This window comes from Oryzias latipes, chromosome 9, assembly GCF_002234675.1.
Source record: "Oryzias latipes chromosome 9, ASM223467v1".
NCBI lineage: Eukaryota > Metazoa > Chordata > Actinopteri > Beloniformes > Adrianichthyidae > Oryzias > Oryzias latipes.
The window spans coordinates 26915530-26937990 of record NC_019867.2 but is presented as its reverse complement, the minus strand read 5'-3'; the positions used below and the strand labels follow the sequence as shown (position 1 = coordinate 26937990).

The 22461-nt window shown below is 41.4% G+C and overlaps 2 protein-coding genes across 2 annotated transcripts; one reads left to right on the top strand and one right to left on the bottom strand.

The window, feature by feature from the left end:
• The first annotated feature begins 5039 nt into the window (after window positions 1-5039).
• ttf1 (transcription termination factor 1) lies at window positions 5040-18763 on the top strand. Its single transcript, XM_004072895.4, has 11 exons — window positions 5040-5117; window positions 6585-7356; window positions 8359-8477; window positions 8558-8743; window positions 8856-8934; window positions 9018-9142; window positions 9219-9411; window positions 10230-10313; window positions 12609-12674; window positions 15500-15585; window positions 16549-18763. The coding sequence occupies exons 2-11, from the start codon at window positions 6623-6625 to the stop codon at window positions 16707-16709; spliced, it is 1833 nt and encodes a 610-aa protein (XP_004072943.1). The 5' UTR covers window positions 5040-5117; window positions 6585-6622; the 3' UTR covers window positions 16710-18763.
• On the bottom strand, window positions 16102-22454 carry endog (endonuclease G). Its single transcript, XM_004072784.4, has 6 exons — window positions 22242-22454; window positions 20304-20497; window positions 20086-20227; window positions 19497-19606; window positions 18986-19067; window positions 16102-17188 (listed from the first exon to the last, which is right to left on the bottom strand). Exons 1-6 carry the CDS (start codon window positions 22410-22412, stop codon window positions 16991-16993), a joined length of 897 nt encoding a protein of 298 aa, XP_004072832.1. The 5' UTR covers window positions 22413-22454; the 3' UTR covers window positions 16102-16990.
• Between the last annotated feature and the right edge of the window lie 7 nt (window positions 22455-22461).

The following is a 22461-nucleotide window of genomic DNA, read 5'->3' as shown; positions in this document are numbered from 1 at the left end:
TGGGGGAAAAGGAATAAAGAAACACTCAAAAATACAATTTTAATATTTGTTTTCCCTATTTCTGTTTTCCATCATCAGAAAAATGCCACAAGAACGTGCTAAAAACACCAGAAATCCAGTTTTCGATAGAATGGGTCTTTGAAAAATAATCCCAGGAGTAATACCTTTTGGATGATCAGGTACTTATATGATACTCAAATCATTTCTGGAAAAAGAAAGAGGATTCTCATTAATTTCTCAGTATCTCCAAACCAACTCAATCTATAATGATTAGAAACCCTAATAAAACCCATAAAACAAATGATAAAAAAGTATCAAAACGCACAGTAAGGTGTCAAAAACAGAGATTTGGACATTTACTAATTCTTCTCAATCTTTTAGAACAAAATATCTCTACTGTTTCGAGTCTTATATTATCACAACTAGGTGACAAGAGAAGAAAGGAGAGGTACCAGCACTTACCAGTCTGTTAATCTATTTTGGCCAACATTCTTCTTCCCACCCATTTCACTCACCTATAAGGGCGTTTTCCTTTGTAGAGGTTAATCCAATCTATCAGCCCAGGGTGCCCTTATACAAAAAGTTAGGCTGGATAATGCCGCTCCTGATTAGAAAACATCTTTACTTGTCATTTTACGATTAACATAACTGTCAACCAAAATTATGCTTAGCCTTTCAGCTGCTTCCTTTAGAGAGAAAGACTTCATTGTTGTCATTACATTTGAATACAACGAAATTTTGATTTGTAGCTTCTCTTTTTTTCAGTAACACTTGGGGAGGGGGGGGGGTGTCATGACTGCTCTATGTGTCTCTTCACGGCCATGGAAAAGAAGCTTTTTTTCAGCCTGTTGGTCTTCTATGTCACTGAGTCTGCCAGAGGGGAGATGGGAACATGTGGAGCGTCATGGATGAGATAACCACAATAAATCCTCTGCTGCCATCCAAACCTTTCCTCCTCACTCACACCAATCACCCTCATGTTTTTCTTTCTTACATCCATGAACACCCTCTTTGATCTTCCTCTATGCCTCTTTCAACCGTTTACCAACACCATCCCTATTCGTCCTCTTAACCTGTCCAAATAATGGGGTTGAGTAGATCGGCCAATGATCAAGAGGTCTGCAGTTCGATCGTTATTGTGTTCTTGGCCAAGAAACTTCACCCCCTCTACCTCCAGTGTGGATCCACTGCTGTGTGAATGTGCATGGTGTTGGTCAGAGGGGCCATGGATGCATACTGGCAGCCACGCCTCTGTCAGTCTTCCCCAGGGTAGCAGTGGCTACATCAGTAGCTTACCATCACCAAATGTGAATGGATAATGGACACATATTGTAAGCGCTTTGAGCGTCTGGAAAATCACAGATAAATCTAATCTATTATTATTGTTACTATTATTATTATTAAATCGTCTCAGGCTTCCCTGCATTTAACTGCAAAATATCTACCATGAGCTCTCCTCTGATGCATTCATTCCGTATTCTATCCGTCACCCCCTAAGAGAGCCTCATCATCTTCATTTATTGTGGGGTTTACGTTCTAAAGGTAATCCGCAAGAGGTGGAATCCTCAAAGCAGTTTCAATGCAGCAAAACTGTTAGAGATTTATGTAAATTCAGCAAACTGAATGCATTATGAACAGGAGACTTGGCATAGAGAAGAATGATTGACAAGATCAAAAACCAATCAGGATGCAGAACACGGTGCGCTGTTGAAAAAAAGAAGAAATAAATTGCATAGAAAATATTCCCCGAAACCGTGGGAACGTAAAAAATGATTCGCGATATAGAAGGGGACCACTGTGTACAGATACAGTCAATGCCTCCATTTTGATTTGATGGAAGCTCTTCCCACATCTGTCAGGAGCGTCAAGATTAATAACACATCTTTTGACAAGCATTGAATTTGATTTTACAATACAGCAACATGCTTCAGCGAAAAACCATGGGTTCTGAAGATGAATGGGTTTCGGCATGTGTTTTTTCTTTATCCTTTCATGTTCTTTTCATGCTTTTGCAAACTATTTTGGAAATGTTTTCAAAATTTTTGTTTAAGGAAAGTCCAAATCTTTCAGCTATTTTTTAGCAAAATACTTTACCCTTTTCAGCAAACACTTTCCCCGCCTTCAGTGACCACCTCAGTTCAAAGTATTCATACATTCTTCTAGGCAATGCAACTATTTCTAGTTAACTTTGTTTTGTTGTACAATTAGCCTATTAAAAAAAACAGTACTACACAGTATTCAAATGTAAAATTATGGGTTTCTATTACAGAATGATGCTCAGATTGGCTGTAGGGTCCAATAATTTAGTTCATGTTAACACTTGTTCTTTCACTGAAGCTGCCTCTTAGAGCTTTAATATGCAAATTCTTTACGCTGAAAATGTACAAGAAAAGAAAATGACAAGAATGCAACAAAACTTTAGAGAGGTTTGGACAGTTAAACGGGTTCAAACCTGCACTGGGTTTCTTTAAATCCACACCTAACTGCAGAAAATTGCCATTCTGTATAACCTTAAATTTCCTCTGTAATTTGAAAGGACTAAGTCTGTCAGAAAACCTTTAATCTAAACGGAGTCAAGTCCATTCCTGTGCTAATAAAATCAGGAATGCCCTACCGTTTAAAAAAAAAAGTAAAATACATATGTATCTAGCGATATGTATCTATATTAGCCTAGTATCAAAATGACTAAGTTGGCTACAAATACATTATGAGCATTCATGATTAAATGTTTATTTGCCCTGCAGTGCATTCTGCGAAGAATGACGCGCCATGTGACAGCTTTACAAGTTTAACTTCATAACAACATTAATGAAGTATGTTACATTGCTTTGATAAAATTAAAAAAATGCAATAAAGAAATCCGATTTTTGATGTCATTTTTATTTGAGGATTCGAAAAAACAACAACAAAATGGAACGTGCATAACGTGCCCCTTCTGTGGGAACTAAACAGAGTGCAATAAAACGCAGCCAGCGTTTATAAAAGAAAACAGCAGCCTTTTGAAAAGGCAAAGTATTGTAGCGACCTGAGGGTTAGCCCCGCCTTCAGCCCCTAAGACTCATGGGAAGCAGGGAATCATGGGGGAAAACATGAGTGAGAGGGCTGGAAGCAGAAGTGACCTCCACGCTGTTTGGCTGTTTTAGTGTGTTTGGCTGTCCGGGTCGTGCGGTGTATGGGGCACGGGCAGCTCTCCAATGAAGCCACTTCATCAGCAGCTCAGCTATAGTGACATACCAGCTGGGTTGTTATATTGGTGTCAGAAGTGGGATCCTTAGTCGATGCTGCTACGCCATGGAGAGCTACGCCATGGAGAGCTACGCCATGGAGAGCTACGCCATGGAGAGCTACGCCATGGTGAGCTATGGAGTGAGAGATGGCTGAGATGGAACATCAAATTCACATCCTGGAGGCAACTCGGGACAAGGGAGGAGCAAGGGCGAAATCATCTTCCTAATGGTATGAGCACCCGCCGTCATCTGCAGCCTGTCCCTGCGAGTTGGGTTTCCACGCCAGTGACGAACCGTTTAGAGTAGTCTGTGATGACGGTGCGCAGCCCAGTCGAACTTTCACGATACAATGGCTTTACACCACTGAAACCACACCTGGCTCAGGTCAACTTGGCGGCCGGCTATGAAGGCTGGAGTCCCGAGGAGACTTGTTACACACCGAGGCCTGGCGTCGGAGGGCACTACACTCCAGGTACTGCTGGACCTCTCATCTGCGGAGCTGCGAGACCTGTCGGCATTGACAGCAGCATCAGAGCGACGCTTTGGAGAGCAGGGTTCGACAGAACGGAACCGACAGCAGCTGGAGTCTCGTCGCCGTAGAGACGACAAATGCCTGGGGACCTTCGCTGCTGATGTGCAGTTCTTTTCTCGGAGAGCGTCTATTTCCCCAAGGTGACGCGCACCCTGATGGTGGTGCTGCCACCGCTGTGGGGACATGTCTCAATGAAAATCAGAAAAGATTAGGCTGGCTGCTTCGCCTACCGGACTTAGCTCTTAGTTCATAGCATTACAAGCATGGATGCGAGCAATATCCCGTCATGCAGCACGCATACCCAAGATGCATTTAGACCAATCACCGTGTCCCTGTAACTGAAGTGTAAAGTGTGATGCATGACGGGACATTGCTCACATCTTGCACACACTTAGCTAAGAGCTAAGTCCGGTAGGCGAAGGATGTGAATTGAATATAATCCACTGGCAAATTGTTTTTTTTTTTTTTTTTTTAGAAATAATGATGTATTATGGAGAATTAGGGCCAGTTTACAAATTTGTTTTTTATGACTTTAAAGTTCTACTTTTCCGAAAAAACTGTTATATTTCGATATACTTGAGTTGTGAGGCATGTTATAATTATTCCGCAACATGCATTTTCTTCATTCATCTATTTTTTAAAATTTTGACTACCTCTTTTTTAGATTTTCTGCGATTGATACATGTTTTCAGTTTATAGTATTCCCATTTTTACCTATTATCTATTTATTTGTCTCCAAATATATATATATATATATATATATATATATATATATATATATATATATATATATATATATATATATATATATATATATATATATGTATATATATATGTATATATATATATGTATATATATATATATATATATATATATATATATATATATATATATATGCGTATATATATATATATATATGCGTATATTTGCTTTAAATCTAACTTAATTTGGAACGGTTAAATTGTTAAATACATAGAAAAAGTTTTCTTAAACTATTGTTTGTTGTTATTTTAGAGCCAAGTAATTGCATGGAGACCATTTGATATGGGGCGCCGAATGTAAAAATCAACCTCATGAAAATTATGTCTCAGTTTCACCACATTTAGACATTTCCTTCCATATGTGCTGCATTTATATCACATTTTGTCTATATTTAAAAATAGCAAAACAAGGTGACATATTTGTTATAAATTTGATTTGATTTCTTCTAACATTCCAGTGGAAACCACTGACTAGAGACACACACACACAGGCTTTAGCATCAGACTTTAGTCTGATGCGCATGCGCACGAGCCGTACAGGAAGTAAACAGTGATTCACCTTCCGCTGGCGCGGCTAAATCGGATAGCGGGAAACGGTGAGTTTAAAACGATTATTTGATGTTTCATGAGTTTAGTCCGTGTTTACACGTGTCAATAACGACCATTTATACCCCTGTCATTTTATTACTATCTGATTATGTCAGAAGACGGTCAATGAGCAGGGTGGGTGTACATAAAATCACGAGCCGAGGGGGCATCTAGCCTAAAGGCCATAAAATACGTTTTCAGCCAAAGCACGAACACCTCCCCCCTTTTTTAACGTGATTTTTTTCTTAACGGCTATGATAATTGGAGTTTTTGTATTTAAAAATTGTCGTAAACTTTTGACATCAATGTGCGCAGAAATATTCTAAACTGATGCAGCCACATGAACTTGTGCGCATGCGCAGTTTGAGAAAGTAAGGGAAACTGTTGCACGTGACTTTCGCTGATACTTTTTTGAACGTTTGAATTAAAAACTCCAACAACCTTAAACAGCAAAGCAGCCAAAAAAAGGTGGAAAGTATTCTTGCAAATGTGTTTTTCATAACTTTAAATGTGGTCAAATACAAGCGGATCCTTATAATCAAATTTATTAAAAAGTGGCTTTATTTAAAAAAAAGTAAAAAGTTTCTTACAGCCAAAATTTAATTTTAAAATAGAATTGATACCCCCTGAATCAAATTTTGTTTTGTACGTGTTAAAAACCAAAAACCTTTTTTTAATTGATTGACAAGCTCTAAGGCCGTTTTTTCTTAATCACACCATCTAAACTCTCAAACTCTATGGCTTCAAGTCTTCCATCATTATATTCAATTATTGCTCATTTCTTCATGCATTGAGTTTTGTTTTTCCAGATGAATTTGAAGTTTGCTTGGATTGTTTATTTTCTACTTCTGCTGGTTCTGTGAAGTCCAAGTGGACTAAAGCGTTCCTGCGTGGTGATGACAGAAATGGATTGTTTGCCCCAACTGTCTCGATAAAGATTGATCTCCTAACAAAGTGCTACAGTGACATTTGGTGGTTAAAAATAGTTTTAACATGCTTAATAAACAGGAATGTGTTTAATGCAGCATTTTATGCCATAACACACATTCTGATTTAAGCTTTTGTGAAGCTTTGGGTTAATACACTATAAAGCAGTTGCCTAATCTTTTATCCTTTAGTACTACTGTTTTATACTTTCCAATTTGCTTTTTGTGGCATATATATATATATATATATATATATATATATATATATATATATATATATATATATATATATATATAAAGAAACTTCCGGGTGGTTAATAAAAATTAACATCAAACGATTTTTGTTTTATTTTTATGTTAAAAAAAAAAGTATAAATCCACAAAAAAATTGAAGACAAGGTCAAAACAATGTGAAAATTGTCTACAAAACAGACAATTTCAAACCAAACATTTCAAATCAAAATTTTTACGAAACCTTCACGATACATTGAATGAAGGAGTGATTTTAAAGCTAACTTAAGCGTACTAACATGATCCAATCTCTTACAGATTAAGCATCAATTCCTTCTGTGCCACCTTTAAATATCATGGAGGCAATCAAAGAGTCACATTCCTCCAAGAAAAGGAGTCTTGACTGTCCTCCTACTCCTGTCAATATCAGCACTCCAGTGAAAAAGAAGAAAAAAGAAAAAGAGATTGTTTCTCCTTCTGATGTATCGTCAAACTACAAGAAAAAGAGTAAAAAGAAAAGGAGGGCGGAAGAAGAGGGCTTCAATCCTTTATCTGATTCTGATGAAGTGATAGACAGCCACAAAAAGAAGAGGATGAAGGAGGTCAGCATCACGTACCCTGGTGATGAACAGATGGGCAAAAAAAAGAAGAAAAAGAATTTAACAGGCAACTCAGAGAACGAAAGGAGTGAGGCGGAGACAGGAAAAAGCAGAAACGACACAGAAATACTAAACCAGGAGGAGGCTGTCGAGGCAACGGTCAGCAAGCATAAAGACTCCAGCATCATCACTGCAGGCAACAACTCGAAGAAAAGGAAGAAGAAGAAGAAAGATGGATCTGATGTAGAGGGAAGTTCACAGGAAGGGGAGGCTCCTAAACACAGGAAGACAAAACAGGCTAGCATTGCCATGGCAACAGAACGTGTAAACAGTGAGACAGATGTGGCCGTTTCTCTGGAAACAAGTGTCAGCAGCTCATCCCAGAAAAAAGATGGAAACGGAGGGAAATCTGAGAAAGAAGAGGCTGCTGAAGAAGAGACGAAGAGTGAACAAAGCAGTTCAAGAAATCAACGTTTATCCTCGACAAAGGAGTAAGTTGCTTCAATCATTCCAATAGTTTATTGTTCTTTCAGAGAATGCGTGCCTCTTGTAGTGGAGGCAATGACCAAAGACCCTCCCTGATCACTTTTTGATCTATTTTAAGAATGCCCCCAATGGGTTTTTACTTATAATCATGTTAGCCAAAAACCTTGTTGTTTTCTAGGTCATAGTTTCTGCAGAGCAGCAGGAGTTCATAAGAAATTCACTTCTGAATTTGAGCAAATTTGGATGGGACTGGAGTAAATCCGCCCCCACTTACTGTCACCCATCTGTTTACTTGTTCCCTAGCTAGCTTACAACCCCAGGCTAACATTAGCGGTGCACAAAAAATGGCGAGCAATATTGGAGGTATACAGCCGTACAGTTTTGAGCCAGAGCCCAGCTCAGACGAGGGAAACAAAGATGTTTGTGGATCTAGTCGTCTGGAAGTGGATATTTCCTACGTCATGAAAAAGCTCTTTTTCCTGATTCACAACGACATGAATAAAGAAATATTCAAAATGCTATTTTAGGTGTCATTTTCTTCATGTGTGTCCCCCATCATCAGAAAATGCCAGAGGGACATCAAACTCCCCAAAAGACTATTTTCATCAGAGTGGGCCTTTAACATTTTTAAAAGATAAAATCCTAAAGTTATTAAAAGAAAATGGTTTGATTGAATATCCATGAATGCATTTCTGTGATGGAAGAAAGTGCTGATGGCCTCATGTTTCCTACTGTTTCCTCACAGCAGAGCCAAGCCATACTTGTTTGTTTGTTTATTTATTTATTTTATTTTACAGTTACATAGTCATAATTCATTGTACGTGGGAGCCATGGGTCATGTGGTTTAATGGAGGGGAGTGGGAAGGGTGAAGGGTGGGTTGGGGTTTTTATTGTAATGTTGTGTGTTTACTGTTTTTAGTGTTAAAGCGCTTCGAGCTGCACAAAGTGCATGAGAAGCGCTATTTTATAAATAAAGTTTGATTTGATTTGATTTGATGTTTTGTCAGGTTGGACTTGATCCGTGAGCTGGAAGAGTTTGTCCCAGATGTCAGAAATAAATCTGCCCATGAAATCATGAAATTGGTTCGTTACGATCTCCGTCGCTTTAAGGACTTCAAACGGCAAGGTGAACCACGGCAAAAATGGACCCCAAATATTCATGTTGTCACTTTCAGTGCGTCTACATACCAGTGTTGTATCATCCAGGTGTGCCCCTTCGCTGTGGACGATACACTGATTGGGAGAATCGTCAAATTCACAAAAACATTGCAGACTTTGCGGCTCTGACGGACATCGGCTCAGCCGAACAGGTTCTGTTCCCTCAAAGGTTTAAAGAACAAGCAGCAGAGATTCGGAGGCTGAAAATCCAACATCATTTTTTACAGAGAATTGGTAAGTTTTGGCATCGACGTGAGAGATTTCTCTTCAGTTTTGGATGTTGGTCCTTCATTAATCCGTGTTCAGAGTTGTGGTTCGTACCAACGCGTTTGGTTTGTCCTGGCAGCGGAGGGCATCCCTCGGCCTTGCCATCAAGTCTACACGCGAGCAAAGAAGATCTTTGACAACCGGAACCACATGGGAAGGTCAGGCATTCACCACGCAGCCTTGACTGTTTCCACCGTCTTTGCACTCAGCGGTTTCATCATCACAACCTGTGTTCCCTCAGGTTCTCTGAGGATGAGCTCAAGTCTCTCAAGAAGCTTCACCAACTCCATGGCAACGACTGGAAAACAATGTCGGACAAGATGGACCGCAGCGTCTATGCACTGCAGAAACGCTTTGTCTGTCTTGGTAAGAGCTGATCACTGACCTGCTTCCGTCAGACCCAGACCCCCCCCCCTCACCTCACCTGTACTGTTGTTTGCAGCTCCTGTGCATGGCCCGTGGAGTAAGAGTGAAGAGTCCAGGCTGAAACAGGCTGTCCGAGATCACTTGGAGACTGTGTTCAAGGAGAGCTTAAAGTCTGGTCTGACTATGGACCAGCTTTGTAACAACCTCCCATGGAAGACGATCAGCCAGAAGGTTGAGACCAGACACTGGAACCAGTGTCGTCTGAAGTGGTTAGTGGAACTGAACTTTTCTCAGTTCTGGGTACATTTCTAGACACAACGATGCGTCTGGCCTGACTTAGAGAGTATAATTTAAAGAGACACGCACTCCTGTTTGTTTGTTTTTTATATTTGTCCAGTCTTGAAGTAGCTTCATAACCCTTGTGCTATCCTAGGCACTTTAACGTTGGGAGTTGGGTCATCTAGACCTCACTGGTGTCCATGGATTACATGAAATCTTTCCACCTTTACCCACCTTTATCATGGTAGGGAGAACACGTCAATGTAAGGGTGGGGTCATAGGATAGCAAAAGGGTGAAGCAGCCTGCATTTGCCAAAACAGTCAGATGGACTGTGGGGTGATAAAATGAAAGTGTAATTCCACGCTCTACTTTCCACGTCAGACATCTGGTTTTTTTTTTTTTTCTCAGTCTCAGAATGAAGGAGCGTGCCTGAAGTCCATGCTTTTTTCTGTGTGCTGATAACAGTGTTGTTAACATCAGTAGAGACTCCCAAACTGCACATCAACCATTTTGTCATCATGTTGTTACATGTTGTGCGTGTTATGCTCATTTAATGCTTCTGAAATCTGTTCATCTTTGTTAGAAACCGTTGGCTTTTGTGTTCAGGATGTTGTGATTATGGCTCAGTGTGTGCATGCCCGAAGCTTCAGGTGGAGGCGGAGCAAATGCCAGACATGCGGTTTACCTTCAGAAGGATTCCAGTTTTAGCCAAATAGTGCTTAGTAGTAAATGAATGCTCATCGTTCCCGTGTTCCTGTGTTTTGTAAATGTGGCCTCCGCTGGCATGCACTGTCTTTTGTGTTACAGGTTTAGCCTTTTGGAGAAAATGACAAATGGTGGATTCCCCAGAGGACCTGAGGGTTATCAAACCAAAATCCTCATTATAAACACGTAAGCGTTAAAGTCCAACTCTGATCGTCTTCTGATTCATTGGAAAAGTGTTCCCAGTGGTCTATAAATTATGATTATGCTGTTTTATTTAAGCCAAAATACAAAAAACATGTTGTTTTCAAAACATAGTTTCTGCAGAGCAGCAATAGTTCTTTAGAAATTCACCTCTGAGTTGTGGACAGGAGTGTTGGTGTCGAGCAACTCCGCTCCCCTTCCCATCACCTGTCTCTTTACACACTGTCTCTCTAGCTTACAGCCCCTCAAAACCCCAACCTAACATTAGCAGGGCAACAGAAATGGTGAGGAATACTGGAGATATCCGGCCGTACAGTTTGGAGCCAGATTCCAGTTCAGACGAGGAAAACTACGACGTTCATAGTGGGTGCATCCGAGAGTTTGCAGCCTTCCAACAGCATTTTATTTAACTGCTCCTGATTCAAAGTTTGCATAAAGTAATACTCACAAATGTAATTTTGAGCTTAATTTTCTTTATATATGTCCACCATCATACGAAAAATGCCCAAAGAACATAAAAAACACAATTTAGTCTGAGGGGGTCTTGAAGGCCGTCTTTACACTGCATGGTTCAAGTGACCCAATTCCGATTTTTTCCTCTCATTTGGCACAGATCGGATATGACCGGTGAGCGTGTAAGCAGGACAAAAGCGCGTGGATTCCGTTTTTCTCAGATCGGACACAGGCCTCCCTCATATGTGGAAATAAATCTGAAACGAATCGGATACGTGCATTTGCGTGTGCCATGTAAGCAGACAAATCGGATATTCCCCAGTAAATGCAAGTCGTACCTCAGTGACATCAACTCAGGAGGCCACCAACTGAGATCACATGACTTATTAAGGTGCTTTTGTGCGCTGATTTTGCTGTCAGCTGTTACCTTTCAGCCTCAGGCTTCAGACCGTAGTCGGAAACCGCTGTTATGTCCGGTCCGGACGCAAACGGTAACTGAAGAGGGACACTGTTGCTATGGAACAGGCTAGAAGCCGTCTATTTCTTTGGGGGGCGTGTATGATGGGGACCGTGTGTGTGTGTGTAAAGAGAGAGAGGGGGTGTGAGCGCGGATCGGGGGAGTGTCAGAGAACCGTAAATTAAAAATAAGGTGTCTCCCCTAAAAGTTTTGGAGTCTTTCTTAACTCACTCTGGAGGCTGAGGGTTCAGAACGGAAAAGTGAACCCCGAGGAAATCTCCCGTGCGTTTCTGACCACGGTCGGAAAAGAGAAGTCATCGCGCAGGAAAGGTTCAACCCTTGGATCAAACTGTTACCACACCGTCTGCAAATACTTCCTCATTCAAAACTCAGAGAGAGCTGAGCAGCCCTACTTTTTCCTCTCCGACGCATCCCCTCAGGAGCGCCCAAGGCAACGCCTCCTTCCGTCGCCGCCTTGCCTCCATGACAACCGCAGTCACAAAAGTCCAAAAGAGGTCCGCGGAAGGCGGAAATGCTGCTACGTAGTCCTCAGAACGTCTACGTTTGATAGTTTCAGCATTGTATAGTGTAAATGCAAAAATCAGATACGGGTCACTTTTAAAAGATGATGTAAGCGGGTCGTCAAAAAAATCGGATACAGTCAGAAAATCGGATATCGGCATCAAGACCTGCAGTGTAAATGCGGCCGAAGTTTATCTGTTATGTTTTTTAGTGACGGGGTTGAATTTTTTTAAATTACTATTGTTAAAATCTGTAAAAACCAAATGCACCAGCAGCTGCTGCTGCTGCGTTGCCATAAAGTTTCCTCCTGTCAGGAGGGGAATGGGCTGGGCAACAACAGGATAAGAGATTCGAATTGACTCAGGTGGTGCCATGTTTTATGGTAGCCAATCGTAGCCTACCTTTTTTAACCCACATACATCCCAAACAGGTAGAAGAAGTTGCATAAATTGCGAGTCTGGACCAGCCCTGACGGGAAGCTTGCATTTTGTAGGTGGAGATATAAGCACTACTATAGATTTTAAAGGCAAGAGCGTGCATGTAGAGAAAACATTGTGTTCTGAAAATGCTGTTGACATGCACAAAATAAGTGCAGACCGGCTGTCTGAGGACATTTGTGTTATTTAAATGTTTTTCTTTATTGTGAACAAAATACTTCTATATAAAAAATGGAATATTGTACATAGGTACATGCTTACTTTACTCAACTCGACTGACTCGTGAAAACAGAAAAATCTTTTTAGTAAACACCAACTTTGTTTTTAAAGTAATGCTAGTGGTAACTTTTCTTTGTAACTAGTTACTTTAGTTGGAGTAAAGATGTGACTGTCTGTCTGTGTGCCTATCAGATTGTTCTCCATGTCTGTGGACGACCAAGCAGACATCGAGTGGGACGAGGTGGCTCATGCTGTTGGGTGAGTTTAAGTCACTCTGTGACTTTTGGGGTTCACAGAATTTGGTGAGTGAGTGAGTGGTCCCACTTGAAGTACAGTTGCAGCTATCAGTTTTGATCAATTAAAGTATACAAAAAAAGTAAAAGTCCTAATAGTTGTAACAGATGTTTTTTTTAGAAGACAAATGCAGGAAAGCAGGTTTAGATTGTTTGGACACGTTGTCAGAAGGAACAGTGAGGATGCTGAAAATGATGCTGAGGGTGGAGATGCCAGGCTTAGAAGTAAAAAGAGGAGGACATGCAGGAGTGCGAGTGAAGAGGAGGCAGAGGAGAGGATTCCATGGAGGTAAATGATTTACTGTGGCTCCCTCTAGAGGTAGCAGCTGAAAGACAAATGCTGTTTACGCATAGGACCTCCTCTTTCCTGTACGCTCCTGCTTTACTCTAATTTATGCTTTTCCCATTTCATACTGTTATAGCATGCCTGTTTTCAAATGACTGAGGCTGTTTTTCCACTTGTGCAGTGTTACAGCATTACTAAATTCCATCCATCCATCCACCAGCTGACTGACGAGAGTGCTTTCACAAGTGTTTAGTTAAAAAATACTGGATCTTTCCTCTCCAAAATAGACAGATACACTTCTGGTCTTCTTCAGCTTTCTTTCTTTAATGGCTTTAGATTAAATGCAGATACTGAGCAGCACATCTGTGTTTGTTTTAACCCTTTATTTAAAGCTGGAAAAATGAGACCCGGCATTACTACCAAAGCCTCCATTTTCTCTATTTCTTTTTTTTCTTCAAGCATAGAAAACGAAACACAGGAAGATGTTTGTGGGGCTTTGGACTGCCTTGATTACAACAAGCTAACCCACTTGCAGGCAGAATTCTTTGCCAATCTAAATTGGACTCAACCAAGGTGTTTCAGGGTTTCTTGTCTAGAGCGAAGCTGTACAGAGGAAAAACTACAATCATGTCAAACGTGTTCCCCTGTTCCGTAAGGCAGTGGTCTCCAACCAGGACACAGAGAAAACAAAATAACCTGCACTTTTTCCCTTTTATTTACATATTATATCTTTTATATTATATATTATATCTGATTCTAAAATATGTTTTATTTAAGAAAACTACCGGATTCTCTCCGACTCACTGTTGACTCATGTCAAGTCGCTCGGTCACATGTCGAAATTCCATCCGCTACTTTCTTAAAGCAGCTGCAACGACCGCTAAATGAAAACCTTCAAGCCAGCAAAGTTAAGAAAAACAAACATACCCGTATTTTCGGACTATAAGTCGCCCTTTTTTTCATAGTTTGGAAAGGGGTGCGACTTATACTCCGCAGCGACTTGTATTAGAAATACATTGAAATAAATACATTGTTAACCCTCCTGTTATGTTCATTTGTGAGGAACAGAGATGATGTTCCTGGGTCAATTTGATGTATGAGGTTATAATTACATTTAGATAATACCACTTTTAGTCCATTTTTTTGTCTTTATGACTGATCCTAGAAGTTCCATTATTCTTGAGTTGGCGTCAGATTTTTTTTAATCTTTCTTTTTGACAGTTCTGGCTTATGGGAAAATCCATATCACACTTTAATGGTTCCTACATGAAATCTAGTGAACAAATAAAGTTTGAAGCAGCTGCAGTATTTTAGAGAGGATAAAGACAAAAATTTACCCTCAAAAGTTAATGGAAACTGGAAGAAAAAAAAAGTCAAGACACCCACTTCAGCTTCGAACAATGGAGTTTAAGAGCCAGTTTACAAACTAAATCACGGCTTTACATTTCTAAATTTACAAGAAAAAAATCATCAATTTACGGAAAAAACACCACAAAATATGTCTGTTTATTGGAGCCTTGCTCAGAGATGAAAGATCCGGAGCGTTTTTAGTAACTTTATTTGCGGAGAGGTTTTAAAAAAAAAAAAATCCAAAATAACCTTTTGATGACTCAAAATCAAATTGTTATTGTAGCCGGCTTTCCAGGGTTGGGGGTCGGTAAAGCGCAGTTTCATATGTGAAATAAGGAGCTCAGAGACACGTCTGGGTGTAGATGATCCTGTTCCTTCACTTACCCAGAAGTCCATTTGTCACCTTACGTCATGCAACTGTCATGCACACAAGACACGCCAAAGCGGAAGGAAAACAGTGTTACATACGCCCCCTCCTCCAGATGAAATGTCTCCTTTCAACGTAAAACCACAGAGATGAATGAAAACGGTCTATTATATTATGGCAAAAAGTGCTCCTCCTCCTCAGACGGAAGCGTCACACAGACTTGGAGTTATAGGTTTCATGGAGGAAGAAAGGATTGAGGTGGACAGCTGCAGGGACACCGATGTCTTCATCAACGAGCTGCAGCGATCCTGCAAGCCGCCAATCAATAAATAAAACATTAAAATGTTATCAATAAAGACTCAGCTTACCAGTAGCATTGAGTTCAGTCGGTCTGCTCGGCTGCTGTACAATCTTCACTTGCTGCACTGTTTGCTCACTTCCACTATAATCTCGTAATATTATGAGATTTAAAGTCCCAGTGGTCTTTACAACATTACATCTTGTTATATTACCTTTTTTTTGGCCCCAAAACTGACGCAGCTTCTTACAGGCCGGTCTGTGAAAATATTGTCAGAGCGGTCCGTTGGCTGAAAAAGGTTGGAGAGCAGTGACCTGAAGGAGCAGCGAGCTCCTGAAAGTGCAGCTATGCCAAACAGTAAAACTGCACAGAAGTGCTCCATTAATTAGTACTATAAGTGGGACTACAGCTCATGTTGAACCGTGATGCAGAGAGTTCACTGCACAAGGAGGTTCAGAGTGAGCTAACGGTGAACCTGTTGTTTTGCAGCAATGTAACCCCCATGGGCGTGCAGAGGATTTTCCACAGACTGAAGGTTACCAAAGTCCCAAACTGGAGCAGAATGTCGTATGGAGGTGAGGACTGCAGCGCAGAGAACACCCAGTTTACCACAATCAACATGAAAATACTTCCACAGGGTCAAGTTGGTCTAAAATGTGTCTTTTCGGGGAACTGCTTATAAGGTTTTCATTTGAAGATCCTGTTGCACTGTATAAACAGGCTTCTAGTAATAAGTCAAAAATTCAAACCCATTGGCACAATTTCTTTAAATAAGCAAATTCTGTTAATGAGGTAAGACAAATGTTCTTACCGAGATATCTTTTGTATTCAACGCTTTTTCTCAAACTAAGATTAACTGAAAAACTTCCTTGATGAGATTATTTTTCTTAGGAGACAGAAAATAAAACAATGTTTTTTTTTTACTTTAGGATTCAGTTTTTTTCAGCGTAGATGGAAACATACATTAAATTTTGTATCTAGTTCTATTATCTGTCAAACAAAAGAGCTCTGACATCACTAAAACAGCAACCTCAAAGTAAAACATGGTTTCCCATTTCAAACAAATCTGGCTGAAATAAAGAGTGGAAACATTTTGAGGATTGGCCTGGATTATATTTGTGAGGGATTACAGCAGCTGAACCTATTTTCCTTGGTCAGATTAGGCAAAACAGGAAGTCTCATGGGATCGTCTGCACAGTGAAAGAAGCTTTTAGGAACAAAGAAAGCAAAACACATCCCCACTTATTCAATATGCATGTTTGTAATCCATTTTTACTGTATATCTTAATGACAAACATTCAGTTGGTCGGCATAAATGTTCTCCAAACAGTGAGCGCAGTTTGTGTTCTCTTTGTTAAATTGATGAGGTTACGATTCCTGTTTTGGGGTTCTCTTTAAGTTAAAGGGTCTGACATTAACACGTGATCAGAAAGTTTGGACCCAAATCTGCGTTGTCCCTAAACAGGAGTCGGCAGAATGAACGTCCTCCCATTTCTTGGCCTTTTTCCGTGGTTCTAACTGGTGACTTGGATCCACAGACATCATCGCCTTCCTGCATTACCACACGGTCCCGGCTCTGCAGAAGAGGCTGAGCTCCTGCAGGACGGCGCCAGACTCCCAGGGTCTGCAGGCAGAGGTCACGTACGGGCTGTCCGACATCCTAAGCACGGACGAGGATTTCGAGGTGGACAACAGCTAACCCCCAGCCGATCAGGACTTGTGCAGTTCTTTGCGAGATAACTGAACCTTTTTTCAGACATTGTCCTCACATTTTTACTTATCAGTAGTATTTTTACTATGATCAACTACAGTAAAACTGCTAATCAGTTTGAGGTGCTTGGAAGTCAAAGGACCTGGAGCCACGGTCATAAAATGTATCGTCTCTGATGTCAATCATCCATGAGGCTCTCCTGTCAAATAAAGACCACCTGAAAGATCCTCAGGCGGGGTTACGGAAAAGGGGATGCTGGGTACTGTAGTTCACTTGTGGGTGATGGCCTGCAGGCTGCTTGTCCTCTTCATGATGTTTGGGACAAAGAGGAGCCCAGAAGCTCTTTCGATGGTTTCTATGGGAACCAGGAAAGTCTCTAGAGGGATCTGTTCATCAACCGGTTCGTTTGGTAAAACGTAGGACCGTAGCTCCACCCCCCTCCCGTCTGCCTGCTCCAGGATCAGCACCTGTGGAGACAGTGGACAGCTGACGCGACTGTCTTTAACATTTTATTCACAAACATTCAATACTAAAAACAATCATTTCCCAGGAACAGAAAACAGAAAAAAAAAGAAGCACATTTGTCAAACAGATTGTGACAAACCGGGGTCACTACATGAGAACAGTATTTTAACTGCAATCAGTCACACATTGATTGAGACGACGAGCAAAGCTGATGGTTACAGCTTCAGTCTTTCAGCTGGTTGGTTTTTTTAAACGTTACGTGGCTGTCACGACTCACGACGAGGCGAGTGTTTGTGTTCAAGGTTCAGGAAACAAGAGCCTCCATGACGGTCCTGATCCTCAGGATCTACCACTCTGCTGTTTGCCTGATTTAAAAGTTCAAATCAGCCCCAAACAGAATGGTAGACTTTGAGGATCAGGATTTCTAGTTTTGAGAAGGTTTGAGACTTTTGTTTTTTAAATATCAAGTTAAATCAACTGTAAAACTTTTCCCACTGAGAATAAATGTCTGGTTGGTCTAGAATCCATAAGTTTGTGAATCCACGTACGCCGTTTATGAATAAAATGACAGTGTGATTTGCTGAGGCCATACTTAAAACCTCACTCGGTCTTTTTATCTTATTTCAAAAAGTTCTCTTTGGTCTCTAGATTTTTGTGGGGCGGCCGTGGTGCAGCGGTCGACCTCTGATTGGAATATTGCAGTTTTGATTCCTGCTATGCCCGCCCATAAGTCAAAGTGTTCAGGACACTGAAGCCCACCTTGGCTCTGGGGGAAGGTTGGCGCCAGTGTTCAGCAGCGGATCAGTGTGTGAATGTGTGTGTGTGAATGTGTGTGTGACTGTAAAGCGCTTTGGGCCTTCAAGGAAGGTAAAAAACCGCTACACAAGTGTACGCCATCATTCATGGTTATGCCATTTTTTTTTACCAAAACCAAAGAACATAGTTTATGCTGAGCGGCAGTCCCATCCACTGAGTTGTGGACAAGCAACCCTCCCTCCCCCTCCCTCCCTGTTGCTGAGAGCTCTCTGTTGACAAGCGCTCCTGCTAGCTTACAGCCTTTCGCAACCCCAAACTAACATTACCAGTGCAACAAAAATGGCGAGCAATATTGGAGCTATCCAGCCGTTCAGATCCAGATTCCAGCTCAGACGGGGAAAACAGACGTTCATGGATCTGTTTGTCTGACAGTGGATGCATCAGAATGGAGCGGAGCAGAGAGCGTGTGGCCCATCCAGTGGATTTTCTACATCACAAAAACTCTTTTCAAAAGACATTTTTTCATCTGCTTCTGATTCACGATTTGAATAAATAAGAACACTAAAAACAATGGTTTCACCGGCGTGGGTGTTGTTGTTCTGGCAGACAATGCAACTGGATCCAGAAAGACTTCCACATTTTGTTTTTAACTGAACAGATCATTTAGTGATTTAAATGAAGTAAAATTGAGGATTTAAATGGATTTACGTTTATTATAACTGCATACAACACATTTTGGACGGACCTTCTCAAATGTAAATCCATTACATATTGTTGTTTAGTTTGTGCATTTATGAAATTAAAGATGTTTTGAATGTGTATTTAATGATTTCACATTCCTGTTTCTGACTAAAACTTCAAAACAATAATATTTCTGGCTAGTTTTGCTGCTTTATCACATCTTTAGTGCTTTAGTGTTCAGCAGCTTTTAATGCTGGATTTATTATAGACCAAACTAAAAGGTAAAAAGTCCTCCAGTGCAGGACTGACATCTAAAAGACTCCATCACTGCTCTCTGGAGCTTGAACACAGGAAAAACTTGCCTTAAAGAAGTGGGTTGGTACCGCCACATGGTTTCTCCCGATCACCTGGTATCGCACGTAGAGGTTTCCATTTGCTTCTCTTCTAAAATACAAACACAGTTTCTGCGGGTTATTGAAAAGCCTGCAAAGTCATTCAGTGGACTTTGCAAAAAATCAAGCTTCAATTCCAATATTTACCATCTTTTGAGAAAATAAAAAGTAATATAACGATAAACTGCCAGATATGTACATTTAAAGATGCAGTCAGAGCTGCAGAATAGCTGATCCCAGTTGGATGACGTTATTGAAGACAAGCGTATGATTGGAAATGATCGAGTAAACAAGTCTGACCAGGAACCTCAAGAGTCGAGATGAAACCGGTTTGGCCAAGTGAGTCGCCCCACAATGTTTCATAGAATCCTGTTTCTGGAACTAAAATCGTCGTTTGTCTGCATTTTAGGGTAAAGGAATTCACAGAGTCTACAAAAAAAAATCTTCTTCCCATGGGTGTAGAGAAGAGGAGTGAGGTCACCTGGGCAGGTAGAGTGGACCAGTGCAAACGTAGACGTTGAGGTAGCGCTTTGTCAGAGAGCGGCACAGCTTCTCCAGGTTGTTCCAGGTTTTCTGGTTTAGGTGAGGGTTCTGGACACACAAGGACATTAGAAACCTGTTACTTCAGCCAGAAGAAATAACAAACAGGAAGTTGATAAGACAGCTAGAGAGGGAAGAAAAATGCCATTTCCATGCAGTGTTTACCTGCAGGAATCAAAAACAAATTATCTATGAAGTACAAGAACAACCCAAGCAGAGTTTTTGGCTGTGACTGCATGTTAGAATGGAGCAGAACGCGGGTGGGGTGGCTGTGGTCCAGAGGTAAAGCAGTCGACCCCTGATCAGAAGATCACAGGTTCGGTTCCCGCTCGTGGGCAAGACGCTGAACCCCACATGTTTCCTGGTGGTCATAGGTTTGCACCAGTGTTTGGAAGTAGAGCCGCCATCAGTGTGTAAATGGGTGAACGGGACTGTGATTGTTCTATGAGTACACACCATTTAGCAGGATGTTACAGGTGGCACACATGCTCAAGAACCTGCACACGCACTAATGCGTGAACGTCTGCTACCTGTGGAGCCACGTTGCTCAGGTAGAAGGTGTCCTCCATCGCTTTCTGACTCCACTTGTGATTTCCTGCAGCAGCTAGGTGGCCTCTGTCAAAGCCACTCCCCTTGTAGTCAGCGTTGGTCGCTCTGTGGAAAACGTGCACGCTACACAGGAAACAGAAAAAACACTGAGCTCCGAACTACAGCGGCCCTCCACCTGTTAGCTGCTCCTCTGACTCACCTATCGTCCTCTTTGAACTCGCAGTACTTTCGGTCTGATTGGCCTGTGAGGGCTGCGGGATTCAGCCTCTCGATTACCCAGTTTGCAGTGCGAGTGCGCGGATCGTAGGATGTGACGTAGGACTCTCTGGTTTTGACGTTGACCAGCGAGGGGAATCCGTATTTCATCACTGCTCCAGATCCACCCGAGCTGTCCTGTAGAGAAGCGCAGAGTTAGGAAAGAAACAGGAAAATCACAAGCTTCTGTCTGATGCTTCCAGCTTTTCTTTAAGACGGACAGCTCACCCCGCTAGAACTGTTTGGTTACAGAATGTATTCTAATGAACAGCAGCTGGGAGCTCACCGGGGGATCCTACTGTTCACGCCAAAAACAACCAAACCTCAGCTTTCCTCTATCACAGAGTGCATCTGTGAGGAATACAGATAAATGATCTGAAAGGAAGTAAGCGTCTGCTCGCATAAAATCCAAATTCAGTACATGGAAGACCGGTTGGGAGCTTCTTTTCTCATCTTCTAGCTGAGGAAACTCTAGATCTTTCTTCCTGAAAGGGGAAGGAGCCTCCAATCCTTCAAAGTCACAGCATGAAAGGTAAAGCAAGAACTGGTCTTAAAAAAAAAAAAAAAGAAAGCCACCAAATGGTTCCTTAACCCAGCTGTGTGCAGGTCACTGCTCCCCCAGGGGGTGAGTCAAATGTGGAAAAATACCCAAAACTCCATAGTGCAGGACTACCTAGTGACCTGGATTTTAAAAGCATTTGGGACTCCATGCTCTTTTAAATAAACTGCAAGTATGACAACACTGATTTCATGAAGTAAAAACCAAATAAATACGAACATTTTACAAAGACTATTTAGAAATACACTGTGTATTGATGATACTTGGATGGTTTATTAAAGAAAATGTTTCCACAAACATTCTTCAAACGCAATGCATTGTGGTTTGTTTTCGCCAATCTAGTGAGCATTGATGCGCACCCGTTTTTTACAGAGACTTTTGGGAAAATTCAACAATTCAGGCAGCATTAGAAAATGGTGAACACACTATATAGTGCACCAAGTAGTGAGGAGTGAAGGAATTAGGACAAAACCAATGTTTAACAATCCAGAACAGACGGAACTAAACTTAGTAAACCGTTTTATTTCAGATGTTATTTTCAACCTTTTCTGATGAAGCAACGCCTATTTTGTTCTCCAGGATTTGGTTTTTGAACAGGACCTAGTCTGAAGTGGACTCTGGGCGTAAAATGGGATAAACATCAATCTATTTCAGATGTTCACAAATCAGAAGAAGGTTTCACAAATCAGAAACTGTATTTAATGTGTTCTTTAGTATCTAATGTATAATTTAATCCAGGTTTGAGCAGTCCAGGTCCAGCGGTTTTTGAACAGGACCCGGTTTTGGGTGATCTTAATGCGAAAAATGCAGCGGAATGTTTCTTTAGTGCCTTCGCGAATCGGAAGCTAACTTCAGCGTCGTCTTAAAAACTAACATCACCTGGTGAAGTGTTAAGCTAAGCAAACCAAAAAATAGAAACTGAATATAGATAGAAACAAGGACACAGGTAAAACACACCTGTCCTGAGATCGTCTTCTAGCTCGAGGAAATCTGGAAAAGCATAATATTTCAGCCCAACTACATGACTTAAATTTTGACTTTATGCTGCAATTGTTTAGTAATAAATGCATACTTAATTTATTATAACATCAGAAGCTCCAGCCCGCTGTAGAACTAATGGGACATTCCATTTTTACCCCCCACCCCACCCCATTTGATCTAATTTTTGTATGATTTCATCAAAATTCAGACTATTAAAAAATATTTTTTGTTTAGTGGACCACCAAATGAAGTGAAGTTAACCCGGAAAAGGTCACCAGGCTCTGCAGAGGACATGGTCAGCACCTGACCTGACCCGTCTCTCTACCGGTAACACAGACTCACCGCCGGCAGCGTGGAGGCTTGAACCGCGGAAACCGGGATGACCGGAAGCCTGCTGAGCAGGCCGGAGTCCCGACCATCCTGCCCGGACCCGTCGCTCCATAAACGGGTCGCTGCGGCTCCGAGCCCCGCTCCAAAGAGCAAGGTCAGGCCGGACCGACACCAGCGGCGCATGCTGCCTCGGATCAGCTGTCAGGACGCTGAGTGATGACGTCACGTCAGG

What these genes read in the sequence shown, in the direction of transcription:
- ttf1 (XM_004072895.4), top strand. Translation starts at nt 6,623, where the DNA reads ATGGAGGCAATCAAAGAGTCACATTCCTCCAAGAAAAGGAGTCTTGAC. An exon ending in CGTTTATCCTCGACAAAGGA is followed by an intron (nt 7,357 to 8,358) that starts GTAAGTTGCTTC and finishes ATGTTTTGTCAG; the next exon opens with GTTGGACTTGATCCGTGAGC. An exon ending in TCATTTTTTACAGAGAATTG is followed by an intron (nt 8,744 to 8,855) that starts GTAAGTTTTGGC and finishes TTGTCCTGGCAG; the next exon opens with CGGAGGGCATCCCTCGGCCT.
- endog (XM_004072784.4), bottom strand. Translation starts at nt 22,412, where the DNA reads ATGCGCCGCTGGTGTCGGTCCGGCCTGACCTTGCTCTTTGGAGCGGGG. An exon ending in AAGCCTCCACGCTGCCGGCG is followed by an intron (nt 20,498 to 22,241) that starts GTGAGTCTGTGT and finishes GCTTCTCTACAG; the next exon opens with GACAGCTCGGGTGGATCTGG. An exon ending in TGAGCAACGTGGCTCCACAG is followed by an intron (nt 19,607 to 20,085) that starts GTAGCAGACGTT and finishes TTGTGTGTCCAG; the next exon opens with AACCCTCACCTAAACCAGAA.